This window comes from Eumetopias jubatus, unplaced genomic scaffold (genome assembly GCF_037043125.1).
Source record: "Eumetopias jubatus isolate StellerSeaLion01/CBP00866 unplaced genomic scaffold, mEumJub1_p1.0 scaffold_9, whole genome shotgun sequence".
NCBI classification, from domain to species: Eukaryota; Metazoa; Chordata; class Mammalia; order Carnivora; family Otariidae; genus Eumetopias; species Eumetopias jubatus.
Window position 1 is genome coordinate 126,153,503 of NW_028274815.1, and position 24,905 is coordinate 126,178,407.

General features: G+C 56.9%; 5 protein-coding genes across 8 annotated transcripts; 2 read left to right on the forward strand and 3 right to left on the reverse strand.

Annotated features, from left to right (window-relative positions):
• Nucleotides 1-904: 904 nt before the first annotated feature.
• SPATA25 (spermatogenesis associated 25) lies at nt 905-6,043 on the reverse strand. The gene is made up of 2 exons (XM_028122048.2): nt 5,921-6,043; nt 905-5,534 (listed from the first exon to the last, which is right to left on the reverse strand). The coding sequence occupies exons 1-2, from the start codon at nt 6,039-6,041 to the stop codon at nt 4,903-4,905; spliced, it is 753 nt and encodes a 250-aa protein (XP_027977849.1). The 5' UTR covers nt 6,042-6,043; the 3' UTR covers nt 905-4,902.
• Nucleotides 1,112-4,260, forward strand: ZSWIM1 (zinc finger SWIM-type containing 1). Of its 2 annotated transcripts, none has more exons than XM_028122046.2 (2): nt 1,112-1,266; nt 2,217-4,260. In XM_028122046.2, the coding sequence occupies exon 2, from the start codon at nt 2,344-2,346 to the stop codon at nt 3,712-3,714; it is 1,371 nt and encodes a 456-aa protein (XP_027977847.1). In that variant the 5' UTR covers nt 1,112-1,266; nt 2,217-2,343; the 3' UTR covers nt 3,715-4,260. The 2 variants fall into 2 exon arrangements, with proteins under 2 accessions (XP_027977847.1, XP_027977845.1); XM_028122044.2 differs by having other exon boundaries at nt 1,242-1,535.
• A 23-nt stretch (nt 6,044-6,066) lies between the features above and the next one.
• On the reverse strand, nt 6,067-9,081 carry NEURL2 (neuralized E3 ubiquitin protein ligase 2). The gene is made up of 2 exons (XM_028121908.2): nt 8,133-9,081; nt 6,067-7,370 (listed from the first exon to the last, which is right to left on the reverse strand). The coding sequence occupies exons 1-2, from the start codon at nt 8,872-8,874 to the stop codon at nt 7,255-7,257; spliced, it is 858 nt and encodes a 285-aa protein (XP_027977709.1). The 5' UTR covers nt 8,875-9,081; the 3' UTR covers nt 6,067-7,254.
• Nucleotides 9,082-9,193: 112 nt separating this feature from the next.
• Nucleotides 9,194-15,379, forward strand: CTSA (cathepsin A). Its single transcript, XM_028121904.1, has 15 exons — nt 9,194-9,298; nt 9,493-9,683; nt 9,832-9,943; nt 10,209-10,259; nt 10,350-10,436; nt 10,902-11,057; nt 11,370-11,461; nt 11,772-11,856; nt 12,447-12,538; nt 12,631-12,709; nt 12,784-12,923; nt 13,567-13,642; nt 14,315-14,404; nt 14,579-14,683; nt 14,955-15,379. The coding sequence occupies exons 1-15, from the start codon at nt 9,245-9,247 to the stop codon at nt 15,036-15,038; spliced, it is 1,494 nt and encodes a 497-aa protein (XP_027977705.1). The 5' UTR covers nt 9,194-9,244; the 3' UTR covers nt 15,039-15,379.
• On the reverse strand, nt 15,222-24,525 carry PLTP (phospholipid transfer protein). 3 transcript variants are annotated; one of them, XM_028121907.2, is made up of 16 exons: nt 24,443-24,525; nt 23,726-23,836; nt 23,539-23,638; nt 22,604-22,732; nt 22,189-22,344; nt 20,919-20,982; nt 20,784-20,847; nt 20,018-20,109; nt 19,102-19,278; nt 18,953-19,012; nt 17,366-17,530; nt 17,204-17,271; nt 16,391-16,433; nt 16,222-16,285; nt 16,060-16,136; nt 15,222-15,620 (listed from the first exon to the last, which is right to left on the reverse strand). In XM_028121907.2, the coding sequence occupies exons 2-16, from the start codon at nt 23,823-23,825 to the stop codon at nt 15,489-15,491; spliced, it is 1,491 nt and encodes a 496-aa protein (XP_027977708.1). In that variant the 5' UTR covers nt 23,826-23,836; nt 24,443-24,525; the 3' UTR covers nt 15,222-15,488. The 3 variants fall into 3 exon arrangements, with proteins under 3 accessions (XP_027977708.1, XP_027977706.1, XP_027977707.1); XM_028121905.2 differs by lacking the exon at nt 24,443-24,525 and adding an exon at nt 23,928-24,295; XM_028121906.2 differs by lacking the exons at nt 23,539-23,638; nt 23,726-23,836; nt 24,443-24,525 and adding an exon at nt 23,246-23,299.
• Between the last annotated feature and the right edge of the window lie 380 nt (nt 24,526-24,905).

The window sequence follows — 24,905 nt, forward strand, 5'->3', positions numbered from 1 at the left end:
GGCTTCAACACTGACTTCAGGCTGCCTAGAATTCTAGCAGGAGGAGCCCAAATAGCTGTGGGGCGGGGGGAACCTGAACCCTAGACTCCACTGCCTGTATTTGCTGGGGGGACTGTGGGCAAGTTTCTAATTTCTTTGACCCCTGGCTTCTCATCTGTAAAGATAATGTTGGCCTGTTCTAATCCCAATTTACCCTCTAGGTTTATATAAACAGAACATTTTCCTTCCAGTTCTAAGCCCCAGCATGGACTTCTGTTGTTGTTAGTTTGTAATTTTTTTTTTTTAATATTTTATTTATTTATTTGACAGAGACAGAGACAGTGAGAGCAGGAACACAAGCAGGGGGAGTGGGAGAGAGAGAAGCAGGCCTCCCTCTGAGCAGGGAGCCCAATGTGGGTCTCGATCCCCGGACTCTGGGATTATGACCTGAGCCGAAGGCAGCTGCTTAACGACTGAGCCACCCAGGCGCCCACTAGTTTGTAATCTTAATCACCTAAAACCTGGGAGCTACCCAGCTTGCCCAGATGTCATCTTCAGGGGAACCGAGGTCAAAGGTGGCAGTCAGTCTTGGCTCCTGCACTAGTCTGCCATGACCTCAAACAAGTCACAGCGCCATTCTGGATCTCTTCTGTAAAACACTGGAGGGGCTGGGGCTGGGCAACACAAGGTTCAGCTCTCACAAGATCATCTGGATTTCCTCAACTCTAAGGGCTGGGCCCCTGACCCCTGATGGAGAAGTCAGAATCTGAGACCTGGGCCTCAGTTTCCCCAACAGGCTGAAGACACAGTACAAACACATAGGCATCCTTTCCTACCCGACCCGCCCCTACACACACACACACACACACACACCCGGGGCTTTGGAATTTGATCAGAAAAGAAAGAAAAATCCATAAAGCACTGATATTTATTTTCCTTTTCATTTTCGGCCTCTGAGGAGTTTCCATAGTAACACGCCCTTCCAGAGTCTTCTCCCCAGGCGCGGGGCTTCGGAGTTCCAGCCTCAGGGCTCAGGCTCGCCTGGATGCTAGAGTCCTCGGGCTTTCATTGGCCATCGCCAGCCGAGCCCCTCGTAACCCTAGGAACAGCACCCGCCCACAAATCGCCGGGCTACGATTGGCCCAGGCCCCCAAAACCGAACGCGAACTCTTCCGGCCATTGGCCCGAGTCACGGCGAAGCCCGTCCCGCGGTTGGTGAGCCTAGAGGTCAGTCAGAGTCAGAGGCAGGGTCAAATAGGGAGAAATGGCGACGGAGCGAAGCCGTGGGTGAGTGATTTCTGAAGGGGTGGAGGTGTGAGGCGATTGACGACCGCGGTCAGCCATGACACAGCTCCCAAAGGGGTGGGAGGCTGACTTCTCTTCTGGCTCCGGCCGGACTCCGAATGGGAACGTCTGCCATCTACATCCTCCCACCCGGGTTAGAGGTGAGAGGTCAGAGGCTGCGTCCTCTCTCTGGTGTTTGGACCTCAGGTACTGTGGAAAGCAGTCAGGATCCCGAGCCAAAGACTGAGCTTCCAGCCACTTAAGGAGTAATGGTGGGCAAATCACTTAACCTCTTTGAACCTCAGTTTCTCATCTGTAAAATGGGGACAGTAACCCGGTTTGGGGCAAATAGAGGAAACTTTTAAACAGAGTACTGCAGTTAATAGAGGGATTTATGGAGAGGGAGGAGCAGCCATGCACATTTGATAGCCTCTGTGCGTGGTTCAAGGGCTTGAGGCTCAGAGGGAGTCACTGACTTGCCCAGAATCATACAATTTGAATTATAGTTCTCTTATATATACTCGGATCAAATGGAAGAATGGATACCAAGTGGTAATCTGTAAATATAGAGTGCTAGACAAATATTTAAAATGCTATTTAAGGTGGGGGCTGGGAGACCATATGCAGCTCTAGCCTTCACACCCAGTTAAATCTCTGGGAACTGAATCTTTCCATGGCCAGTTTATCAGTTAGGTCTCAGCTCCAATGTCATCCCCTCTCCCGACCCAGAGAGAGCTTCCCTGGCCACCTTAGCTAAATATCTCTCCCTCCCCCAACTTACTCCCTACCTGTTACCCAGTTCTGTGGTCTTTGCCTGTTATATCTATATCTGTTGACATGTTTATTATGCGTCTCCCCCAGAACAGTGCTGATACATAGTAAGCAATTGTCTGGATGAATAATCGAGGAGCCAAGCCCCTGCTGTCTCCTTAAAATTCTGTTCCTCTCCATAGGCCCATCTTTGGAACAAGATCAGGGAACTACATTCCAGCTTCAGCTTAGGTGGAGCTTGAGATCCTGAGATTCTCCTGGCAGAGAAAGTATTTTGACCTTGGCATCTAGACATCTCCCATCTCCCCCATGGCCCTGACAATGCTGAATGAGCTCCTGATTGAGGACCCAAACGCACCTATGCTGCTGTATCAGGTTAGCAAGACTGCTCAGTTAGATACCGTCAACTACCAAAGCTGCTTTATGCAAGGTGTCTTTGCCCATTTCCCTGAGATCTTATTTATCCACCGGACCTATAACCCAGTAGGCAAGGTGCTATATACCTTCCTGGTAGATGGACCTCGGGTGCAGCTGGAGGGTCATCTTGCCCGGGCAGTCTACTTCGCCATTCCTGCCAAGGAGGATGCTGAGGGCCTGGCCCAGATGTTCCAGGTGTTCAAGAAGTTTAACCCAGCATGGGAGAGAGTCTGTACCATCCTGGTGGATCCCCACTTCCTCCCGCTGCCCACCCTCGCAATGGAGTTCCCCGCAGCCGAGGTCCTGCTCTCAGCCTTTCACATCTGTAAGTTCCTCCAGGGCAAGTTCTATCAGCTGTCCCTTGAACAGCCTGTGGAGAGGGTGCTCCTCACTTCGCTTCAGAGCACGATGTGCTCGGCCACAGCTGGCAACCTGAGGAAGCTCTATACACTCCTGAGCAGCTGCATCCCTCCGACCCAGCTGCCTGAGCTCCACTCACACTGGCTGCTCAATGACCGCATCTGGCTGGCCCACCGCTGGAGAAGCCGAGCTGAGAGCAGCCGCTACTTCCAGGGCCTGGAGGTCACCACCCGTGTCCTCAGCCAGCTCTTCGGCACCACTCCATGTGTGGAACAAGGCATGGCCTCTCTGCTCCGATACATGCAGCAGAACGCGGGAGACGAGGCAAGCTTCAGCCTGGGCCTGAGTCCCCAGAACAGTCGCGCCCCCTTAGACGTCAGCCCCGAAAGCCCCAAAGTGGAGCAGCTGGTAGAAGCCCGCATCCAGCGCTCCCTCAATGCCATCTGCACGGGGCCGGCCGCCCAGCTCTGTCTGGGTGAGCTCGCTGTGGTCCAGAAATCTGTGCACCTCATCGGCTCCGGCTCAGAGAAGGTGAACATCCAGATCCTGGAGGACACCCATCGGGTGCAGCCCCAGCCCCCTACCAGCTGCAGCTGCTACTTTCACCAGGCCTTCCGCCTGCCCTGCCGCCACGTCCTGGCCATGCTCAGTGCCCGCCACCAGGTGCTCCAGCCCGACATGCTGCCGGCCCGGTGGACGGCAGGCTGTGCCGCCGGTCTAGACAACATCCTGGGCAGCAAGTGGAGTGAGACGCTGGATAAGCACTTGGCCGTGGCTCTCCTCACCGAGGAGGTGGGTCAGCTCTTGCAGCACTGCAGCCAGGAGGAGTTTGAACGGAGGTACAACACCCTGCGGGAGCTGGCCGACAGCTGGATCGGCCCTTATGAGCAGGTCCAGCTCTGATTAACCCTCCATGCCCAGAGATGCACATGCACATGTACACACTCACATCCACCCCTATACACACAACATAGAGTCACACTACTACACTTCCGTGGGCCCACCGCGCCCCCTCCGTGGCCCCCTCTGGCTCCGGATGCACCATCATGAAAGCTTGCCTTCCAGGAAAGGACAAGGGCCTTCTATTCTACCACAGCCTGTTACCTAAAATGTGTCTAGTTCCTAAGACAGGAGTCAGCAAACCTTTTCTGTAAAGGGCCCGGTGGTGAATATTTTAGACTTTGCTGGCCACAGTTTCTGTTGTATGTTCTTGGTTTGCTTTTGTTTGGCAGCCTCTTCAAAGGCTTAAAAACCATTCTTAGCTCCAGGGCCTTAGAAAAAGGTGGCCCTGCTCTAGGATAAGACACTGGGTGGAGATCAAGGGCAGGGCTTTGGTAACAGCTTCCCCAGTCATTAGATGACTCACCTGACCCACAGAGGAGAGGCGGTGGATCCCAGCCTTTGCCCCTGGCCCCCACCTGGAGGTCATTAAAGTCAACGTTGCCTATTCCAGCACTCGTCTTGTCTTGTCTTCTAGAAGGCAGCAGAGCAAATATCGGGGAAAAGAATAGACTTTGGAGTCTGACACTACATGCAAATCCCGGTTCTTTCTCTGCCTGCTTTTTGAGGCCTGACTGTAGCTTTTACTAGCTCTGGGACATCAGGCAAGTCACCCCTCAAAAGGCTCAATCTGTTCATCTGTAAAAATGGAGATCCTCACAGCACTGCTAAGATTAAAGAATGCATGTAATGGGCCCATGACCAGTGGGTGCTCAAATAACTGTTCATTTTCCTTCCTTGCTCTTGGTCCCATCACTTGCCCTCAGCTGGCTGGGAAATGTAAGGCAAGGGGAAAATTCACATTGCCTAGGACTTTGTACCAGACATCTTGATCGAATCCCAAAACAATACAAAAGAGGCCTCCACTCCAAGCCGGGCCCCCTACCTCAGGTAATTTTCATTACACCATCTCCTAACTTAGTGGTGTCTGGAGAAACTTCCTGGGGTCTGGGCCCTGATGAAAGACTTGTATTGACCAGAGTGGCTCAAAGAACCCCCTTATCCCCATCCATGTCACAGGCACTCCCAATTCTATCTGCCCAAAAACCATACAGAGAAGCCACCCTATGTGTCTGGTGCTATTTCATCCAGCTACAAGCAGGAGCCAGGAGGCTGGCCTCTCCTGGATCTCATTAGAGGCGCTTGCCCAGAGGCTGTGTGGGCACGTGCCTGCTCCCACCGCGCCCCCTCCATGGCCCCCTCTGGCTCCGGATGCACCATCATGAAAGCTTGAGCCGCCCGGATCAGGTCCTCTTCCCGCAGGCCTGGGACAGGCACGGTGGGGATGCCAGCGATCATCATGGCCAGGGTGAGGATGCAGATGTCAGGCTGGGAGCCGGCCTCCTTCCCCACTGCCTCAGAGGACGTCGGTAGAACCCCTGGTGATAGCCCACACAGCAGCAGGGGTCCGGGCCTGCCAGGGCCACCCAGGTGGGGAGCTCTGCTTCTGGAGCATCCATCCTCCCAGCCCAAGCTCTCCGGCTGTCTTGCGTGGGGGAATTTGTGGTTGTATCGGCCATACTCCTTCCGCTGCAGTGTCTCCCAGCTAGCTCCCCCAGGGCAGCCCCTGGCTTCCGGCACTGCCAGGGCCAGACCCCAGGCCTGGGCAACAGGTGCCACCTGCTCAGCTTTCTGGCCCAGTGGGCCTAGTCCGCTAGAGGCCACCACCACTGGCTCTATAGGACTATAGAGGCCAAGGGATGAGCCTGGAGAAACAGCCCCACCTGTAGAGACAGGAATGAGATGGAATGTTATTCTTGGTGTCTTTCAGGAGGCCCTGAGGGGCAGGGCATAGGATCAAGAGCACTGGAAACAGGAGCAATTAAGACCAGCCCAACAGGGCTGTCTAGTGGTTGGGAACTAGGTGTTTTACTCGTATCCACAGCCCCAGTCCCCAACGCCGAGTAAGTACTGGAGAAGTGTTTGTTGAGTCAATGAGTGAGTTAGCAGGTAGCTACTAGCAAGGACTTTTGGAATGGCTTTCTTCAGAGAGTTGACTCCAGGGCCAGCCCAAAAATGTCCAGCAGAACCTCCACCTCCCCAGAGCCAGGAAACGAGTTCTCAGGGAAAGTTGTGGTACCCCCTCCAGTTCCAGGAGCCTCTCTCTCACCTTGGCTGGAAGGCAGAAGACCTTGATGAGTTTGTGGAGACACGAAATAGGACATGGCTGCCCCAAAGCCCCCGTTTGTGAGGGAACAGTTGTCTGCCTCCAGTCCTACCCTCTCCACCATTCTAGAATGTCACCTCATAGTCCCTCCCCTTTACACCTGGAACCCACCTCACAGCACTGACCTGTTCATTCTAGAACCTGTATATGACAATGGCATGGGGTTAAGAGAGTGCTGGACCAGGACATTCTAGGTTCTTACCTCTACCTTGGGCAAGTCACTTGGACAGTTTTGTTCCTTGATACTCTCCTTTGTAAGGTGGAAGTAATGACTACCCACTCCCTCACCAGAAGTTGTGAGGATTAAATGAGATTATCTGTAATGGAAGCAACGGATCAGAGATACAAATAAAGAGGTGAGTGCTTTGTGCTCTGCAGTATGAGAGAAGTTCTCTGCACTCACTCCTTTGCTGTGTGACTTTGGAATACATTGCCACCTCTAGGCTTCGTTTTCCCATCTGCAAAATGAAATCGTTGGTCCAGGGCACTGGGTCTCGTGCTGGGATGCACATTAAATTCTCTGGGGAGCGCTTAGAAATCCTGATGCCCAGCCTCGTCCCAGACCAATTAAATCAGAATCCCTGGGTCAGACCCAGTTAGCAGTATTTTTCAAAGTTCCTCAAGTGGTTACAATATATGCCAAAGTCAAGACCTCTATTCTAGGGGAATCCTCCTCAATCCTGGCTGAGCTTCTACAAAAGAACAATGTCTAGGCCTAATCCTCCAACAAATGGAATGGGACTCTCTGGAGATGGGGTTTGGGGCATCAGCTCTTTAGTTTATCCCACATAATGCTAATGAGTAGCCAGGCTAGGAACCAATGATCTAGGTGATGTCCATAATGCTCTGTCTAGGGGCACCCAGGTGGCTCAGTCCATTAAGTGTCTGCCTTTGCCTCAGGTCATGATCCCAGGGTCCTGGGATGGAGCCCCACATCGGGCTCCCTGCTCTGCAGGGGAGGCTGTTTCTCCCTCCTTCTGCTCCTGCTCCTGTGCTCTCTCTCTTTTGCTCACTCTGTCTCTCAAAAATAAAATCTTAAAAATAAATAAATAAAAATAGAATGCCCTGTCTTGCTCTGACCTGCTAACCCACAGCGATTCTAGAAGGAGTGCCGCTCACAGGCTTCCAGGGCAAGGAGACCCTCCAATGATCAGTGTCAGCATCGGCTGTGTTTATTTCCAGGCCTGGCTGGCAGCAGTATGGCCAGCTTCAGACCAGCCACAGCTCCGGGGCCAGGACACGCTCCTCTGGCCCTGTTTCAGGGCGGCTGCCGGCCTTTACTCGTACTTGCAGAAATCCTTAAGTCCTTTCGGCAGGTGGAGCCCATCAATGGCCAACCGGTGCACCACGCTCTTCTGGATGACTAGGCGGCACAGAGTCTGCAGGGATGGCACTGTGGAGAGAAGGCTGTCAAAGGCAAACTGAACTGGAGGGGGGTTTTGAGGCTGAGACCCAGAAGATCTAGGTCCTGGTTCTCCCTTTGTCATTAACTTGGGCAAGTCCCTTCTGCTCTCCAGGTCCAGCCTGTGACACAGGGCTGTTCATGTGGTTGACATAAGCACCTCTTTCGAAACCTCCACAATGCAGCAGCCCTATTTCTATTTTAACCCTCCCTTAGCAGTTGCCGGGGGTACAGGTAGTGCCTGATTCACCCGTGCACGCCCATCCTCCAGCACAGGTCTGACACAAGAGTGGTTTCTAGTTCACTGAATTCATAAAATGATCAGAGGTATAAATAAAGGGCTTAGGCCTATAAAGGACCAGATCTCACGAATAAAACGTTCTCAATCTGGAGCCTATGACGTCTGTAAACTGGTATGCCCAAATCTAGGAGCATTTGTCTAATAAAAGAGCACACAATTTTCAAAGCAACCCGGGTATAACAGTTTAGAATCCCTGCCCTAGGTTAATATAGAAGATACTGGCAGAGCAAGCAACCTAATGGATCACAGCTGAGATGGCGAATCGGAGGCCCAGAGCCAGGGACTGACTTGTCCAAGATCCCAAGCAGAGGCAGAATTTGAAGTCAGATTCCCCAACTTCTAAACTAATGCTGGACAGACCAAAGCCTTGCTAGCTGGCTTGGGAATCCTAGCAAGTTCCTGTCCCCGCACTGGGCCAGGAGGGGTCGCTGCTCAGGGGGTGGGATACCTACAGCCGTACTCGAGCTGGACCAGGCGCACGCTCTTGGTGGAGGCAAACACGTCCACCACTGCGTAGAGGGGCTGAGCGGCTGGCAGCCCTCGAGCGCTGGGGCCCATGTCCTCGCCGTTGATGACGATGTGCATGTCGGCCGTGCCGTCCGGGCGCGGGCAGAAAAGAACGCCCAGGCGGCTGCGGCGCGCGGTCGGAGGCAGCACGTTCAGCTCATACAGCTGATCCAAGAGGTGGCTGTAGAGCCCGGGCCGGCTGCGACCCACCAGGCGGTCGCGGGGAATGCGAAACTGCTCAATGCACAGATACGGTTCCACCAGGAGGGCTGGGGGGCGGCCGGGGACCAATGCCTCTGCCTCCGGGCGGTCCTCCCGGGGCACGCGGTTGTGATGGCGCGTGATGGCGAAGACCCAGGTGTGGCCGAGGCTGACCAGGTCGGGCAGCGAAAACTCGGGTACGGCAGCCAGAGTGGCGGGGTCCAGCGCGGTCAGGCCGAGGCGCAGGTGCCCGCACCAGCCCAGCTCTTTCTCCTCGATCTCGACCAGGAATACCTGGCCCGGGGCCAACGGCTCGCGACTGAAGCATACGCCGTGAGCGAAACTCTCCACGCGTGTGGCCCGCGTCCCGGAGGGGTCCACGCGGATGTTGGCACCGTGCACCTGGTGGAAGCGGGTGGGAGGGGGCTCGCGGCGCGCGGACCGCCAGGCCGCACCCAAGTCCACGCGGTCTGAGACAGCAGCCATCTCCCGGCCACGAGACAGGCTAGCGGGCGCCGGGCGCTATTTTGGGAGGCGTGCTCAGAGGGTGACCGCGGGGGCACCAAGTAAGGTAACCCTCCCATCCCCCCGACTGCCTTCCTCGAGGCTCTGCCCTGGGGTCCTAGCGCCGCTTGCTCAGCCATTCCGCCTGGACCCGGGCCCCCGGGAGGCCGAGGCATCCTGGCCGCCCACGTCTAGATCATCTGATGGCTGGCGCGCGCGAGACGACCTGGGAGGACCGCGGACTCTGACCCCGCGCAGGCCGCCGCCTGCGAGCCACCGGTCCAGGGGACCCGGCGAGGCGCCGGAGGACGGCGGTCACGTGACGCCGGCACCCACGTGACTCCGACTCCACATGACCTCCCGCGGCCGGGCCCCTCCTGGAGAGCGAGGACGCGGGGGAGCAGAGGTGAGGGTGCCCGGGGAGGCTGGAGGGGACCCGCAGCCCAGGGTCGGGCGGCGGGGCGGGGGTGAGGGGCGCTGGGGCCCGGCCGGGGACTCCTCTGGCAGCCGCGCAGCCGCCAGCTCCTCGGCGGGGCGGCCCCACGGAAGCGCCGAGGAGCGAGGGAGCGCGGAAACAGGGTGCCCCGCTTGCTTCCGCAGATGGTCGGGGCCGCGCTGTCGCCGCCTTGGCTGCTGCTGCTGCTGCTGCTGCTGCTGCCCTGGGCGCCCCCGGGCCAGGCAGCGCCGGACCTGGATGAGATCCAGTGCCTGCCCGGGTTGGCCAAGCAGCCAGCTTTCCGCCAGTACTCCGGCTACCTCCGTGGCTCCGGCTCCAAGCACCTGCACTACTGGTCTGCGGCCCTCCCTCCGGGGCGGGGAGGGGACGGGACGGCGCGCGAGCTGGGGGAGGGTCTGAAGACCCCCGGGGGAGCCTGGGAGCAGGGAGCACTGGAAGGGGCCCCTCCGCCTGCACCCACCCTGCTCTGCCTCCCCTCCCAGGTTTGTGGAATCCCAGAAGGATCCCAAGAGCAGCCCTCTGGTGCTTTGGCTCAACGGAGGGCCCGGCTGCAGCTCCCTAGATGGCTTCCTCACGGAGCACGGCCCCTTCCTGGTGAGTGGGAAGCCACTGTCTCCCCCCTACCCCCAGCCAGGAAGGGGAGAGGAAGGGCACTGTCCCTAAAGGAAAAGACTGGGGAGGAGGGAGAATGGGACTTCGGGGTGTTCCCAAGGGTGTTCCCTTTCCCTGAGCTTGGGTTCCGTCGTCTGTACCATTGGCTTGACTGGGGGTTTTGCCCAAAGGGGGAGTGCCCAGCAAGGTGGCCCTTTTCCTTCCACCCAGCTGGCGCTTGGCACTTAGCCATCTCTCTCCTCCTCAGGTGCAGCCAGATGGTGCCACCCTGGAGTACAACCCCTATTCTTGGAACCTGGTATAGCTGGAGCTGTGGGTCCTGTGGGGGTGTCTGGGCACTTGGATGGGGTGGGGAGCCTTCTTCAGTTGCTTTCCTCCTGCCATGTAGATTGCCAACGTGTTGTACCTTGAGTCCCCAGCTGGGGTGGGCTTCTCCTACTCTGATGACAAGACTTATGCAACCAACGACACCGAGGTGAGTCCAGTGCCCGCCCCGTGCCCTGTGCCCCAGCCTCCCTGGTTCTCTAAGGGTGGCACAACCGGGGGGAGAAGAACATGGCCTTGGAGCCTGTTTTTGGCTCTGTCACATACTGTGTGTGGTCTTGGCAAAGCCACTTCCTCTTGCTCAGAATGGGTGGGTGTCATTATCTCTGAGGTTCTTTCTTTTTTTTTTTTAAGATTTTACTTATTTATTTGAGAGAGCGAGAATGAGAGAGAGAGAGAGAGAGAGAGCACATGAGAGGGGGGAGGGTCAGAGGGAGAAGCAGACTCCCCGCTGAGCAGGGAGCCCGATGTGGGACTCGATCCCAGGACTCCGGGATCATGACCTGAGCCGAAGGCAGTCGCTTAACCAACTGAGCCACCCAGGCGCCCTATCTCTGAGGTTCTTTCCAGCTCAAATAGCAGAACCCTTTGATTCCCTCCATCCTGCTTTCCCTAGGTCGCCCAGAGCAATTTTGAGGCCCTGAAGGATTTCTTCCGCCTCTTCCCTGAGTACAAGGACAATGAGCTTTTCCTAACAGGAGAGAGCTATGCCGGCATCTACATCCCCACCCTGGCGGTGTTGGTCATGCAGGATCCCAGCATGAACCTTCAGGTACAGGGCCGCTGGCAGGAGGGAAGTGAGGCAGCTTATGGTCATGGCCTTTCGGTGAGCGAGGTCAAACAGGCCATCTTCCCCGTCCAACCTGGTCTCTTTTGTAACGTGCTTGCCACTGCCTGGCCTGCCTCTGCTCGTGTGCCTCCCACGACAGGAAGCTCACCTGTCAGCCAGCCAGCTCTGTTCTTTGAGTGGCCTCACCACAAACCACCTTGGATTTCAGCTTCCAGATTGCTGGAGGTCTGGGTGTAGTCAGGGGAGGCTCCTCCTCTCCCTCCAGGTGACCTGAATGCCCTGGGTGTTTCACAGGGGCTGGCCGTGGGCAACGGACTCTCCTCCTATGAGCAGAATGACAACTCCCTGGTCTATTTTGCCTACTACCACGGCCTTCTGGGAAACAGGTATGGGAGGGGGCGGTTGGGCAATCTCCAGGGTGGGGCAGGTCATGAAATCTCAGGTCTGCTCTCCAGGCACAGGAGTGACACCCCACGGGGCCCTACCATGGTTTATGAACAGGAGGTGGGGGCTGAGGTTGCTGGAAGGGACTGAGGAGGGCTGGCAGGGTGGCCCCAGAGTAGCTAGGTTTGGAACCTACATACCATTCCCTGTGATCTGTTTCCTCGTCCCCTGGGGGCAGGTGGTGGTGGGAGGTTGGAGGGAGAGGGTGGGAGGCCCGCTTGGGGCCTGAACACTTTCATGCATCTCCTACAGGCTCTGGTCTTCTCTCCAGACCCACTGCTGCTCTCAAAACAAGTGTAATTTCTACGACAACACTGACCCAGAATGCGTGACCAATGTGAGGTTCTGCCCCCAACCTCTTGTCACCCCGACACCCCCAGCCCTGAGAACGGGACCACATCCCCTCCTTGGGGACTCCCTAACCCCGTGTCCCCTATGGCTTTGCTGTCCTGCCTCCTTCAGCAAGTTGGTGTTTTCTGGGACACGTCGAGGGATGTGTTCCTATCCCCACTTCCTGTGACCTCCTGGGCAAATCCTGTAACCCCTGGGAGGGAAAGGATCTCTCACTTATCGAGCACCTACGGTGTGCCAGGCACCGGGCTGACGTAGGTCAGTGCAGATTATTTAATCTTCAAGATTCTCCTTCAGGGGAGATTGTATTGTCCACATTTTCCATTAGAGGAAACTGAGGCCAAGGATGTTAAAGTCACTCGCCTGAAGTCACAGTGCTAGGGAGTAGAGGCACTAGGGTTTGGACCCTGGGCTGGCAGATTCCTTCCACTGAGCTTCAGTTTCCCTACCTGTAAAATAAAGCGGGGGAAGGGTAATGACAAGAGGTGAAGTAGGAGAGCGATCTTGGGATGCATTGGTGGGATCCTGGGGAGGCCGGGGTTCTGTGACACGGGGTGGCTCGGCGTGTCATTGCAGCTGCAGGAAGTGTCCCGCATCGTCGGTAACTCCGGCCTCAACATTTACAACCTCTATGCCCCCTGTGCTGGGGGTGTGCCTGGCCATTTAAGGTAAGCCCTGCGGTGTGTCCTGGGGGGGGTGGTGGGCCCTGGGTCCAGCCTCACCTGAAGGCCGAGGCACCCATCCCCCACTACACTTGCAGGTACGAGAAGGACACTGTCGTGCTCCATGACTTGGGCAACATCTTCACTCGCCTGCCGCTGAAGCGGATATGGCATCAGGTGTGCAAGCGCCCGGCTTCTGGTGGGGGTGGGGCAGGGAGGCGAAGACCCTGACCTTCAGGCGGTGCCGCCAGGCGCTGCTGCGTTCCGGGAATAGGTTGCGCATGGACCCGCCCTGCACCAACACCACGGCCGCCTCCACGTACCTCAACAACCCTTACGTGCGGAAGGCCCTCCACATCCCCGAGCAGCTGCCCCGCTGGGACATGTGCAAGTGAGGCTCTGGGGGTGGCAGGCTCAGGGCTCATGGGTATCAGGTTCCCAGGGATCCCTTGGCCAGGGTCTCTCTGGGGTGGCACTCAGGGTGCCGCGGTGAGTTGTGCAGGATGTTTGACCCTTCAATCGATTGCTGTTTTGCCAATTCATTCTTAAACGGCCACATCGGTTGGTAAAATGGCGGTTTGCGTCCCTGGTATTTAGTATACCAGACCGTCTCCCCCACTCCCCCACTCCACTGCAGTCCCCAGTTGCACGGACCTCCTATGACCCGTGTGAGTAACAGGGTGACGCCTGGCCCCGTGGGGCCACTCAGGTCCTCTCACTGGCCGGTGCCCCTGCCCTCCTGTTGTTCCCTGCTGTGGTTCTCACACCTGTGGGCCCCTCGGCACGAAATGCCGGCTGTGGACCCGTGACTAAACGTTCCTATATACGTTTCTAAATGGGGGCGAGTTGAGGACCGCTGAATTCCAGTCCCTCATCCAAGTAAGTCCTAGAGAAGTGACACGAGGAGGGGACTGAATCCCAGCTCTGCCTCCTGGGCTGGAGCTTAGAGCCAGGAGGGGCTAGGAGAGGAGATCCTGTGACTTTTTGTCTGTCTTTACCTCGTCTTCCTGGGGCCTGCCCACGTCCTCCTGCAGCTTCCTGGTGAACATACAGTACCGCCGTCTCTACCAAAGCATGCAGTCCCAGTACCTGAAGCTGCTCACCGCGCAGGTGAGTGGGGGCAGCACCGCTGGGTCCACCAGCAGCCTCGGGACCCTGGAGCAGCATGATAAGGTGGGGCCCCCTTTAAGTGCCACTCCGGACACAGGAAGCTGAAACTCCAAGAAACAAAGCCCAGTGACTGGCAGGGTCATGATTTGAACATGGCTTTGTCCCCATCCCATGCTGTTCTCTTCGTAGGAGGCTAGGGGGTCTGCGTCAGCCAAGGAGACGTTAGGTTGAGAAGAGCTAGGAGAACGTGCGATAGACAAGCAAATGGAGGTCCAGGGTGGGAGAGGGTCTTGTCCAAGATCATCTAGGAGACCCTGACAGCCGGTCAGGACCAGGTTCTGTACAGCACAGTGGTTAGAGCGTGAGCTCTAGGGCCAGATCGCCTGTGTGCAAGTTTCTTTACTAGCTGTGTGACCCTGGGCAGGTTTCTCATATCTTGAGACTTGCTTTCCCCACCTGTCAGATGGGGTTAATAATAGTATTTGCCTGCATAGGTGAAGCATTTCGTAGAGCACTGAACATGTAGAGAACAGTCAGAAAACGCAGCGTTTCCTGCTTTGTGCTATTTCACTGGGCCCCTTGAATTCCCGGCAGGGGTAGGGCTTGAACCAGGGAAGGGCTGGGACCTGGGCTCATTCCAGACCCCCCATTCCCTCCCCTGCCCTGCTGCAGAAATACCGAATCCTGCTCTACAACGGAGATGTGGATATGGCCTGCAATTTCATGGGGGATGAGTGGTTTGTGGATTCCCTCAACCAGAAGGTACGGCGCAAGGATCCTGGCTCTGGGGAGGGATGGGGCAGCTGTGCCCGGCAGCTAGGCTGTGGGCAGACAGGGCAAACCTGGGGGAGTTCCGGGCCCCTGAGGTCTCCTGGCAGCCATGAGCAGCGATGATGGCGCGGCAGCAGGCTGCTAAGTCTTTTCCTGGTGGGGCAGATGGAGGTCCAGCGCCGGCCCTGGTTAGTGGACTATGGGGACAGCGGGGAGCAGATTGCTGGCTTCGTGAAGGAGTTCTCCCACATTGCCTTTCTCACCATCAAGGTAGGGCCTGGGCCTGGCAGGGGCTGGCTTGGCTGGAGGGGATGGGGCAACACCTACCTGCCCTCCTTCCAGCTCCCTTTACACTGGGTTACCGGGATCCCATCTTGGCCCCGTAAGAGCAGGTTTTCGGGCGGGGGCGGGAAAAATGCAGTGCTTGGGGCAGGGCTGGGAGAAGAGGAAGGTCACCGGTTGGAGGGATCCAGTAGGTTGGAGGACACACCCACGGGCAGGGGTTACACAAGAAGGGCATCTCACAGAGCTTTGCTCCTAGGGCGCTGGGCACATGGTCCCCACCGACAAGCCCCAGGCTGCCCTCACCATGTTCTCCCGCTTCCTGAATAAGCAGCCATACTGATGGAGACAGTCCCCCTTCTGCCTGATCCAGCCCCTCTTTCCTGCCCCTCCTGCTAGAAGGGAGGTCCCCCTTTATGCAAAATGCCCCTGTGGGGCGGATCCCTGCCTCCAGAACAGCTTCCCCTTTGCCCCCTCCACAGCCCTCTGCCTCCCAGACCAGGCCCCAGTGCCTCACATAGACAGCCTGGGGGAGTTAGCACTTTATTCCTGACTTGGGTGGGGCCTGGCCCCCTCCCTTCATGCACTAGAACACAGCAGAGCTCAGGACAGCCCACGGGGAGGGTGGACGGACTGTAATTGATGGATTGACTGATGATGGAATTAAATTGGGTACAGCTTCAAGCCCTGTCTTCTCTGTGGCACTATGGGCTGGGGAGGGGGGGCGGGGGCTGGGGGAGGGGACGAGGGGTGTCAGAGTCCTGAATGCCCCTGCCAGGGTGGGCTTGAGGGCTCAGGCAGCTGTCGTGGAGGGCGGTGGGGCACTGGGCGCCCAGGAGTCCCTGGTGTCGGCAGGCCGGTTCTTCTCAATCACCTCTCGTAGCCCTTTGGCAAAGTGGAGGTCGGCCCCAATAGTGAGGAAGCCCTGTGCGGTGGGGGCAGAGAGGGGAGTCTGTTCATTCCATCACAGGCCAAAAATTTCAAGATAGAGCCACAGTCCTTAGCCTCGAGGGGTTTTCAATTTAGTGGGACAGGAGGAACAGCAAAGAAGTTCTAGCTCCCTGTGAAGGGTGGAAAAGAGAGGCTGCAGGAGCACAGTCTGTGGAGGTCAAGGAGGACTTCCTAGAGGAGGTGACCTCTTAGCTCAGACGTTCAAGAGGAGTAGATATTGGGGGTGGAATCCGGGAAGAGGTTTACAAGGTGACAGCCCAGCTGTGCAGAGGGCTGGAGAAGTCTGATGATGGAAGATTAAAATGGGAGGGGCCGTTGATAAGGGAGGGGCTGGGGTCGGGTAGCAGAGTTAGGTCGGTGGTGAAGCAGGGGCAGGGAGCCTCTGCCCTCCTCCCTCACCGCCCCCTACTCACCGCATGGTTCGTCACCACCTCGCGCACAAAGTTGATACCCTCGGGCAGCGGGATCTGCACCCCCCGCCACATCCGCTCTGTGGGTGGGAGCAGGTGGCTCAGCTTGGGCCCACCCAGCTCCCCTCGCCTTTCTCTCTCCTGCCTCCCGACCCCCAGCCCTACCATTGAGCATGGGCATCACCCCAATCTGCAGCATGGTCTTCAGAGGGGCCTGCAGCGGGATCAGCTGGGAGGGAGGAGGCAGGACATTAGGGCAGCCAGCAGGAAGCGGCCTGGCCTTCGCTGCCCAGCCCCGACCCGGCCTCGGCACCCCCGCCACCCCCCAACTCACGGCCAGTGACTCCAGGGCGGACTGGTTCGAGTAGATTCGGAACCTACAGGAGAGAAAGAAGTGTCCAGTGGGCACAAGGCCCGAACGCTCCCCCTCCTCGGGCCACCAGAAGCCCCCGAGTCTCAGCCGCAGATGCCCCCACCTCCACATCTGTCCGGGGGTTCTGCCACTCGCCAGGTGTGCATCCCTGGGGGAGTCCTTTCTCCCTCTTGGGGTTCCTTTCGTCCAAGTTTGCTACTTTTACTTTGTCGACCACTTCCTGTATACCAGCCTTGTGCTGGTAGCTTTGCACGTATGGTTTGTGTTTATTTAACCAACCTTACAGAGCTCGCTCCCTCCCAGATAATAAGCATGTTACAAAAGTTAAATGTTAAGATATTTTAAAATGCCAACTTGACTTCATCCTGATAACCCTAAGGAGGCGGCACTATGAAATTGATTTGCACTTTTTAGAGGAAGCAGATCAAGCCTAGAGAGAGGAAGTAATTTGCCTGCGGTCTCACAGGTGGTAAAGGGCAGAAACTGCCTCTAGAATCTAGGCTCTTAACCATGACCCTGCGGTATCTCATTTAACCCCTGGGACAGTGCTGTCCAGTAGAACTTTTGCAAAATGTCGCATGTTTGCATTTGCCATGTAAGAGCCACTAGCTACCTGTGGCTAGCATAGTAGATGCTATTTTTCCCTAGCTCCCCCAGTGGCTATAGGTCTGAGTGGATTTTTGCTCCCCAGTTCTTGGGCGGGTGCGATTATCCCAAAGGCACGGAGCCTCAGCGAGGTTAAGCGCTCGCCCGAGATCTTGGCCAGCTGCTTACCGGCGCAGGTCCAGCTGGGTGCGCAGCGCCTTCCCCCGGAGTGCCATCTTGGCGCTGAGACGGGCGTCCTGCAGGCAAGGGGGTTGGGGAAGGGTTACTGGCCCACAGGGTCCGCAGCACACTGTCCCTGACCCTCCGTAGCCCCCACTCTGGTGCCCGCACCATGGTCATGCTGGACAGCTGGACCTCGGGCTGGTCTGGGGGGACCAGGGCGATGGTGACACTGGCAGTGACAGAGACCGTGGTACCCGAGGGCTTGATGGTGCAGCGAGGTGGAGCCAGGACGCGCAGCTCCAGCTTCAGTGGGGAGTCGATCACTGCTGGGCTCTGGGGACAGAGTAGGGAGGGCGGGGGAAGTCCCAGATCTGTTCCCTGATGAGCCCCGGGAGGGGAGATGGGGTGGCTCGGGCTCTGCCTGCTGGGAGCCCAAACACACAAATACGAGGACTGGTGTGGCTTCCCAGACCCTTCAGGACTGTGTCCAGCCTCTGTGTCTTTGCTGACACGAGGGATGGAATGTCTCCTTTTCCTGCTGTCCTGAGTTCCCGGCGGTGGGGGATCCATCTCCAACCAGACTCCTCGGGACAGTGTTTGCATCACATCTCTCTCCCCCCCCCACCCCCCGCCGTATTGCCCTTCTCTGAACTGCTCTGCTCTTTCTCCTGGAGGCGCTGACCAATACTTTGCCTGTGTTAGCTCATTTAAACCTCATCATAACCATGTGAGGCAGGAATTACCGTACTCATCTTTGAGATGGGGACACCGAGGCACAGAGAAGTTAAGTAACTTGTCCAAGGTTCTGTGGTCATCCAGGTGCAGAACCTGGGATTCAGAGCCGGGCACTTTGGCCAGAGAGTCCATGCCCCCACCAGTGCTTGGCCATCAGGTTGATGGTGACGATGGGGATGACAGCAGTGGGGAGAGCAGCTAGTGTTTCCTGAGCACTTACCTGCGCCAGGGGCTGCTCTAATTTCTTTACATGAATTGACTCAGCTAATCCTCACGACAGCTCTGGCGGGTTGTATAGTGTAGAGGAGATTAAGGGCAAGTTCTCTAATGATCACTGAGATACTTCTTAAATTTTGACCTTTCATCCCTCTCCCCATGAAACAAGCAAAAAGAATACATCAGGGTCGCCTGGCTGGCTCAGTCGGTAGAGCGTGCGACTCTTAATCTTGAGGGTCGAGTTCGAGCCCCACGATGGGCGTAGAGATTATTAAAAAAATAAACTTTAACTTAAAAAAAAGAATACATCTGTCATTGTTAAAGTCCCTACACTTAGAGAGCTTGGGTTCTCAGCCTGCTGTCCTCCTAGCTTCATGAAGAAGAGCAGGAAGTAGGGCGCCTGGGTGGCTCAGTTGGTTAAGTGACTGCCTTCAGCTCAGGTCATGATCCTGGAGTCCCGGGATCGAGTCCCACATTGGGCTCCCTGCTCAGCGGGGAGTCTGCTTCTCCCTCTGACCCTCCCCCCTCTCATGCTCTCTCTCTTTCTGTCTCTCTCATTCTCTCTCTCAAATAAATAAAATCTTTAAAAAAAAAAAAAAACAGGAAGTAGCAAGGGCCCGTCACAGACTTGGAATCGACCTTGACAAATAGGAGGACTTAGCCACAGGCAGGAGGTCAGGCCTTCTGTTCACTCCATGGTGGCCGTGGAGGCCTCTGCCTGCACACCTCACGCGTCCCCTCGCCGGTGTGCAGGCGGTAGGGCCACCCACCCTGGCCACGTCCCTACCTCCCGCCAACACTCACCAGCAGGACGATGCTCCCAAAGTAGGTGGCCCTCAGCAGCATGTCCAGATCGTGGGGCACCTGGAGAGGGGAAGGGGGGATGAGGCAGGGTCATCAGGAGTTCCGGACAGGGCCCCTCTTGCCCATCCCACAGACAGGCCCCAGCATACCTTGTCCCCCACCAGTGACAGCTGCAGGGCCCCCGCCCGGAAGTAGCTCTCCATGGCAGAGTCAAAGAAGAACTCCGAGAAGGCCACGTACACCATCCGCTCCTCGTCCTGCAGTTGGGGCTCTACTGCCCGGTTGGGCAGGCTCCAGTTCCCCTCAGCCAGGGGAAAGAAGGCCCCCTGCAGTTGGGGAATCAGGGTCAGCTTGTGGCCCAGCACCCAGATGTTCCCACGCCCGGTGTCAGGCACCATGAGGGATGGTGGGGGTCAGACCCAGCTGCTATCTTGAGGGGACCCATTAGCACAACTTCTTTTAAGTTGTATTTATTTAAGTAATCTCTCCACCCAACATGGGGCTTGAACTCATGACCCCAAGATTCAGAGTCGCATGCTCCACCGACACCCAGCCAGGTGCCCTCGTTAGCACAACTCTTTAAAAAGGCATTCACAGCAGGGCAGCTGGAGTTCTGCAAAGGAGCACTTCCATCAGACCAGAGAAGGGACGCCCAGGAAAGGGCTGGGGAGGAGGAGGCATGGTGGGCCTTGAAAGATACAGAGCAGGAACTATAACAGCTGCAGTTTACACTGACATCGGTTATGCGCATAGAGCTGTATATCCCGCTGCTCCGGGGGAGATGGGGAAGGGCAGTGCATGAGCAAAGGCCCTGAGGTAGGAAGCGAGGGCATATTTGGGCAAGAATGAGTGCCGAGAAACAGGGTGAGGTTAGAAAGGTGGGGCCAGACAAGGTTGACCAGGCTCAGAAGCCAGACCCGGGAGTTGAACCGAATTCTGCAAGCAGGCACACTCAGCAGTGGAGTGGCCGCATCGGAGCTGTGCCTTCAGAGGACAAAACGAGCAACACGGGACAAGGGGGAGGTCTGGTGAGGTCAGAGACGCCCTACCAGCCAGGCAGCTCACCCGGAAGACCATGTCCAGATTGCTGTCGGACGCTACAGGATCCTTCAGGAGGGAGTAGTCGATGCCAACCAGCTCATCCACAGAGCTGCGAACTGCGGGAAGGAGCTCAGTCACTCCAGCTGTGTGATGCTGGGTGAGGTGCTCACCCTTCTGGGCCTGTTTCTCACCCACAAAGCGGTGATTATAAATCTTCCCTCAGAGGGTTGTTGTAGGGATCAAATTAGTTTTATGTGGGAGGCACTTAGTGCTCAGCAGTATTGATGCCGACTCCCTCTGCCACCATCGTCACCGCAATACAAGGGTTTCATCAGATCACTAAACAAGATGCCAAGGGAGTCCCTTCCTTCGTTGTTCTCTCTGGCCCCTCCCTCCCTCCCCATGCTCTGTTGTGGGGCCTGATGATCTCTACCCCCCAGCAGACAGAGGTCACAGTTCAGGAAAAGGGAATTCATGTTAGTTGAGCACCTTTGAAGTGCAGAGGATGAAAACAAACAGGGTCCCAGTGATCAGCAAGCCCCCTATCGAGGACCTTGACAGGCATCACTGAGTTAATCCTCACAACAACCCCCACGAGGAGGCATGGCCAGCCAAGCGAAGATACCAAGGCCCAGAGAGGAGTACTTACCTAGGGTCACATGGCCAGTCAGTAGCAGGGGCCATATTTGAAGCCAGGGCATGGCAGGGGCCCACCCTGAAGTATACCCAGCCTCCTCAGCCCCATTCCAGTCCCAGGCATGGCCCGGAGCTCCCCTCCCAGCCAACTCACCAGGCACGGTGTCCAGGAGGGAATTGAGGAGCACCATCCCTGCGTGGTAAAGCACGGGGCAGATCTGCGAGGTGGGGTCTAGAGTCAGGGCCTTCCAAAGAGAGGGGACCCCCCACACACACACTGCTGCTGTACCTGCTGGTTGAGGAGGAAGCGCATCCCCGAGGTGATGAATGTGGAGAGGAACTCATAAATCTTCCTGCAAGGAGGGGAGAGACCACGTGAGCCCAGACTCTGCCCCACCCCTCTGGAGTGGGGACTCCAGATCCAGGAGAAATCAGTGGCCAGAGAGACAGGGGGGAGGTGGCTCAACTTTGACCTGTATTACCAGCTCTTTAATGGAGGTTTTCCGAATCCCCTCGCTAGCCTGATTCTCAAGACCTCTCCCTAACCCCCACCCCCCACCAGCCTAATGAATTTGCCCCCAGTTCTTCAAACCTGCTGTACGCATCCCCACCTCCAGATGCTTACTCACGCCCTCCCTTCCACCCTCGGAGTTCCTGTCCTGTATTTCCCTCTGTAAGAGTTCAGATGCTTCCTCTTCCAGGCAGCCTTCCCAGATTGCCCTCTTCTGAACCCCTGGAGTACTCAGTTCCTCTCTCAAAGCCCCGATGACAAATGTTTTGTCCCTTCAGCGAGGCTCTGAGTTCCTTCATGAATCCTCAGGGAGTGACATATAACTTTATTTGTTCAGTAAATAAAAACTTGACAGTATACCAACACCAGATGATAAATCCACCATCTTTTCTCTCCCACTCTCTTTGAGAGCTATCACAAAGTTCCCTTCTTAGCCCAAAACCTGAAATGATGCTATTGTTTTTAGTAGTAGTAGTAAGAGCTGCCAGTTATTGAGAACTCAGTTCATGCCCAGCTGTGCATCCTGATCCTCACAATTACTCTTATCCAGGAAGCTAGCCACTAATATGCCAGGTACTGTTCTAAATATTTTTACATATATTTTTTTTCTTTTTTCTTTTTTCAAGATTTTTTTTTATTTATTTACTTGAGAGAGAGAATGAGACAGAGAGAGAGACCATGAGAGGGGGGAGGGTCAGAGGGAGAAGCAGACTCCCCGCTGAGCAGGGAGCCCGATGCGGGACTCGATCCCGGGACTCCAGGATCATGACCTGAGCCGAAGGCAGTTGCTTAACCGACTGAGCCACCCAGGTGCCCCTATTTTTACATATATTAACAACTAGTCTTTGCAACATCTTATAATATAGTTGCTATTGTCATCCTCATCTTACCAAGGAGGAAATTGAGGCACAGAGCTTCAGTGACTTGCCCAAGGTCACAGAGCAGGGAAATGAGTGTGCTGAGCGTTGGACCCAGTTGGCCCGGCTCCCAAGCGTGTGCACTTTGCATTGCACCAGGCAAATGGCAGTGAGGCTCAAAGGGGGCTTACTTGAAGGTTCCCCCGAAGGCCGCGTGCATTCTGGAGACTGAGGCCTGGCAGGAGACGTTGGACACTTTGATACGGCCAGTGGCATCCCGGGAGAGCTGCAGAGCAGTGCGGATGGACACACCCTCGGCAGAGGCATTGATATAGCCTCCATCATAGCTGCAAGGGGGTGTGGGGCAGTCAATGTCCGACTTGGAGCTTAACCACGTCTTCGCCACCCACCCCATAAATCGTAATACCTCTTAATAAGACTTCACTTCTACCAAACCCTATCAACCCTTATGAAGTGGGTATGCTTGTCCCTACTGTACAGACGAAGAAATTGAGACCTAGGAAGGCTAAAGGACTGCCCACAGCCCCACGGCATCCCAGCCCTCCTGATTCACCCTCCACTCCCCTGAGGGTGCCAGGTCCTCACAAGAACCAGTAGAGAAGCTGCCTCCGGAAGCGCAGCCCCAAGGACGCATTGCTGATTTGTAGCACCAGCTCCTGCTCCGGCTGGAAATGGAGCTCAGAGGACGTCAGCTGCAGCTCTGTGACCTTCACCCTGCAGGAAGCCTCCGGGTCAGCTTCAGGGCCACGAAGAGGGAGTCCACCCAGCCACAGGAAACTAATTCCCTCCTCTTCCAGTCCAGACCTGGGGAAGCTGAGCTGGGTGGAATGAATTCTTCCACTTTCCCTCAAGTGCCCAGCCTGGACTTGGACAGCTCAGAGATGAGCTTCACCCCTTCTTTTTTTATTTTTTTTTAAAGATTTTATTTATTTATTTGCGAGAGAGAGAATGAGAGACAGAGAGCACGAGAGGGAAGAGGGTCAGAGGGAGAAGCAGACTCCCTGCCGAGCAGGGAGCCCGATGCGGGACTCGATCCCAGGACTCCAGGATCATGACCTGAGCCGAAGGCAGTCGCTTAACCAACTGAGCCCCCCAGGCGCCCTCACCCCTTCTTTAGATGCCTTATTGCTTGCACTCCCTTCCCTCCCACACCCTGTGGCTGCTTGACCTGGACCTGGTCTTTTAGCCGAATCCTTTGATTTTGTGTCCATCAGCTGAGCTACATACCCCATTTCTCCTGTCCCCACGGGACCTCTCCCAGTAGCTCCACCCCGGGCGCTATACCCCACTCTCACCCATCGGCAAGTTTCGTGACTCCCCGGCTCCGGAGCTCTTTGGCCACGCCTTAGCCCCCAAGGCCTCTGCTTTGCCGTTCTTGGCCCCGCCTATGTTGGCTGGCTTGGCCTTTATCTTCTCCGCCCCATCCTGTTTCTTGAGAGCCGCCTCCTCGGTGTGGCCACGCCCCTACCCCTACTCAGTTTCCCCGGCCCGAGACCCCGCCCCCCGGATCCCCTACTTACTCCGAGATGTTGTAGTAGAAGTGGCCCTCCCTGCCCCGCAGGTCCGGAATGGTGATGGTCTCCAGCTCTTGTTCCAGAAAGCGCAAGCCCTCCTGCTTCACTGAGGTAGCAGCGAGACCCTTAGGTCCTGCACCCACAGCTGGAGCGACCCCTCCCTCATCGGCCCTCACCCGGCCCCGCGCCTTACCCAGCTCCAGCGCCTGGGAGGTGACGCGGGTCTTGCAGCCGGGGAGTTCCGCATGAGCGCCTGCCAGAAGCGCTAGGAGGAGGGCCCCAAAGAGGGCCATGGCGAGAGGGCCTGGGGTGGGGTGGGGTCGCTGGAGTCATCAGGGCCGCTAAAACCCACTCCCCGGTTGTCCAACCAGAAGAGGGACAGGCCGGATCGTTACCCTCGAAACAGCTCTTCGGAGAACTTGGAACCAATTATATTGCCTCCATTTGGCAGATGCGGAAACTGAGACTCAGAGAGGCGACGCGACTCGCCCTCTAGCTCCCAGAGGATTTGGGGCACGGGGGAAGGGGAGGGGACATTCTCGGTCCCCCCGTGCACCCGCTGCGTGAAGAGTTTTGACCCCTCGGGGACCAGCGCCCCCCGCCTCCACCACCTCCCGTTTCCTTTAGCAGAGGACAGGCGCGGCTTGCCTGTTACCATGGAAACGGCTGCACGCGCATTCCTGGGGGGTGGCTTGCGGTCTCCCAGGCCCCGCGCCGGGGGAGTAGAGGGAGCTGCCGGCCAGACCTCGGGCTGCCGGGTCCTAAATCCCTGCCATCGGGATTCGACCTGGTATCCACCCCCCACCAAAATCAGCGCCCTCCTTCATGGGATCTCTCCCCCACCCCGGGTTCAGTAGACCACGCGGCTCAGCGAGGGCCTGAGGGTGGATGGGGGCGCCCTCCAACTCACTGCGGCGGAACTGGGGGTCGGTGCGGTCACGTGGGGCGGCGGGCTGCGCGGGGGATCCGGGCGGCGGGGTCTGGCGGGCTGTGCTGGTCCAGCCGCCTTTATAACGCCGGGCCTCTCCGACCCCCCTCCTCGCTCCCGCTCTCCCCTCCTCCCTCGGGGGTTGGGAGGGGACGGGGCGGAACGCTGGCAGCCGGGAGGGTGGAGAGGGCTGTACGGAGCCCCGTGACAGGCCCGGCGGCTGTCAAGACAAGTGGGGGACCCAAGCCGGGAAGGAGGGAGGGAAGTGCAGGAGTCGGCCTGCCCAATCCCAACAGTCCTTGCTTCTCTGGGACCTTGGTTCAAATTCCAAGTGCCCATGTCTTCCTCTATGACCCTGAGCAAGTCACTTCACTTGGGGCACCGCGCCTCGGTGTCCTCATCCAACGAAATGTGCGGGATACTTGGGACAACCCGCAAAATCAAT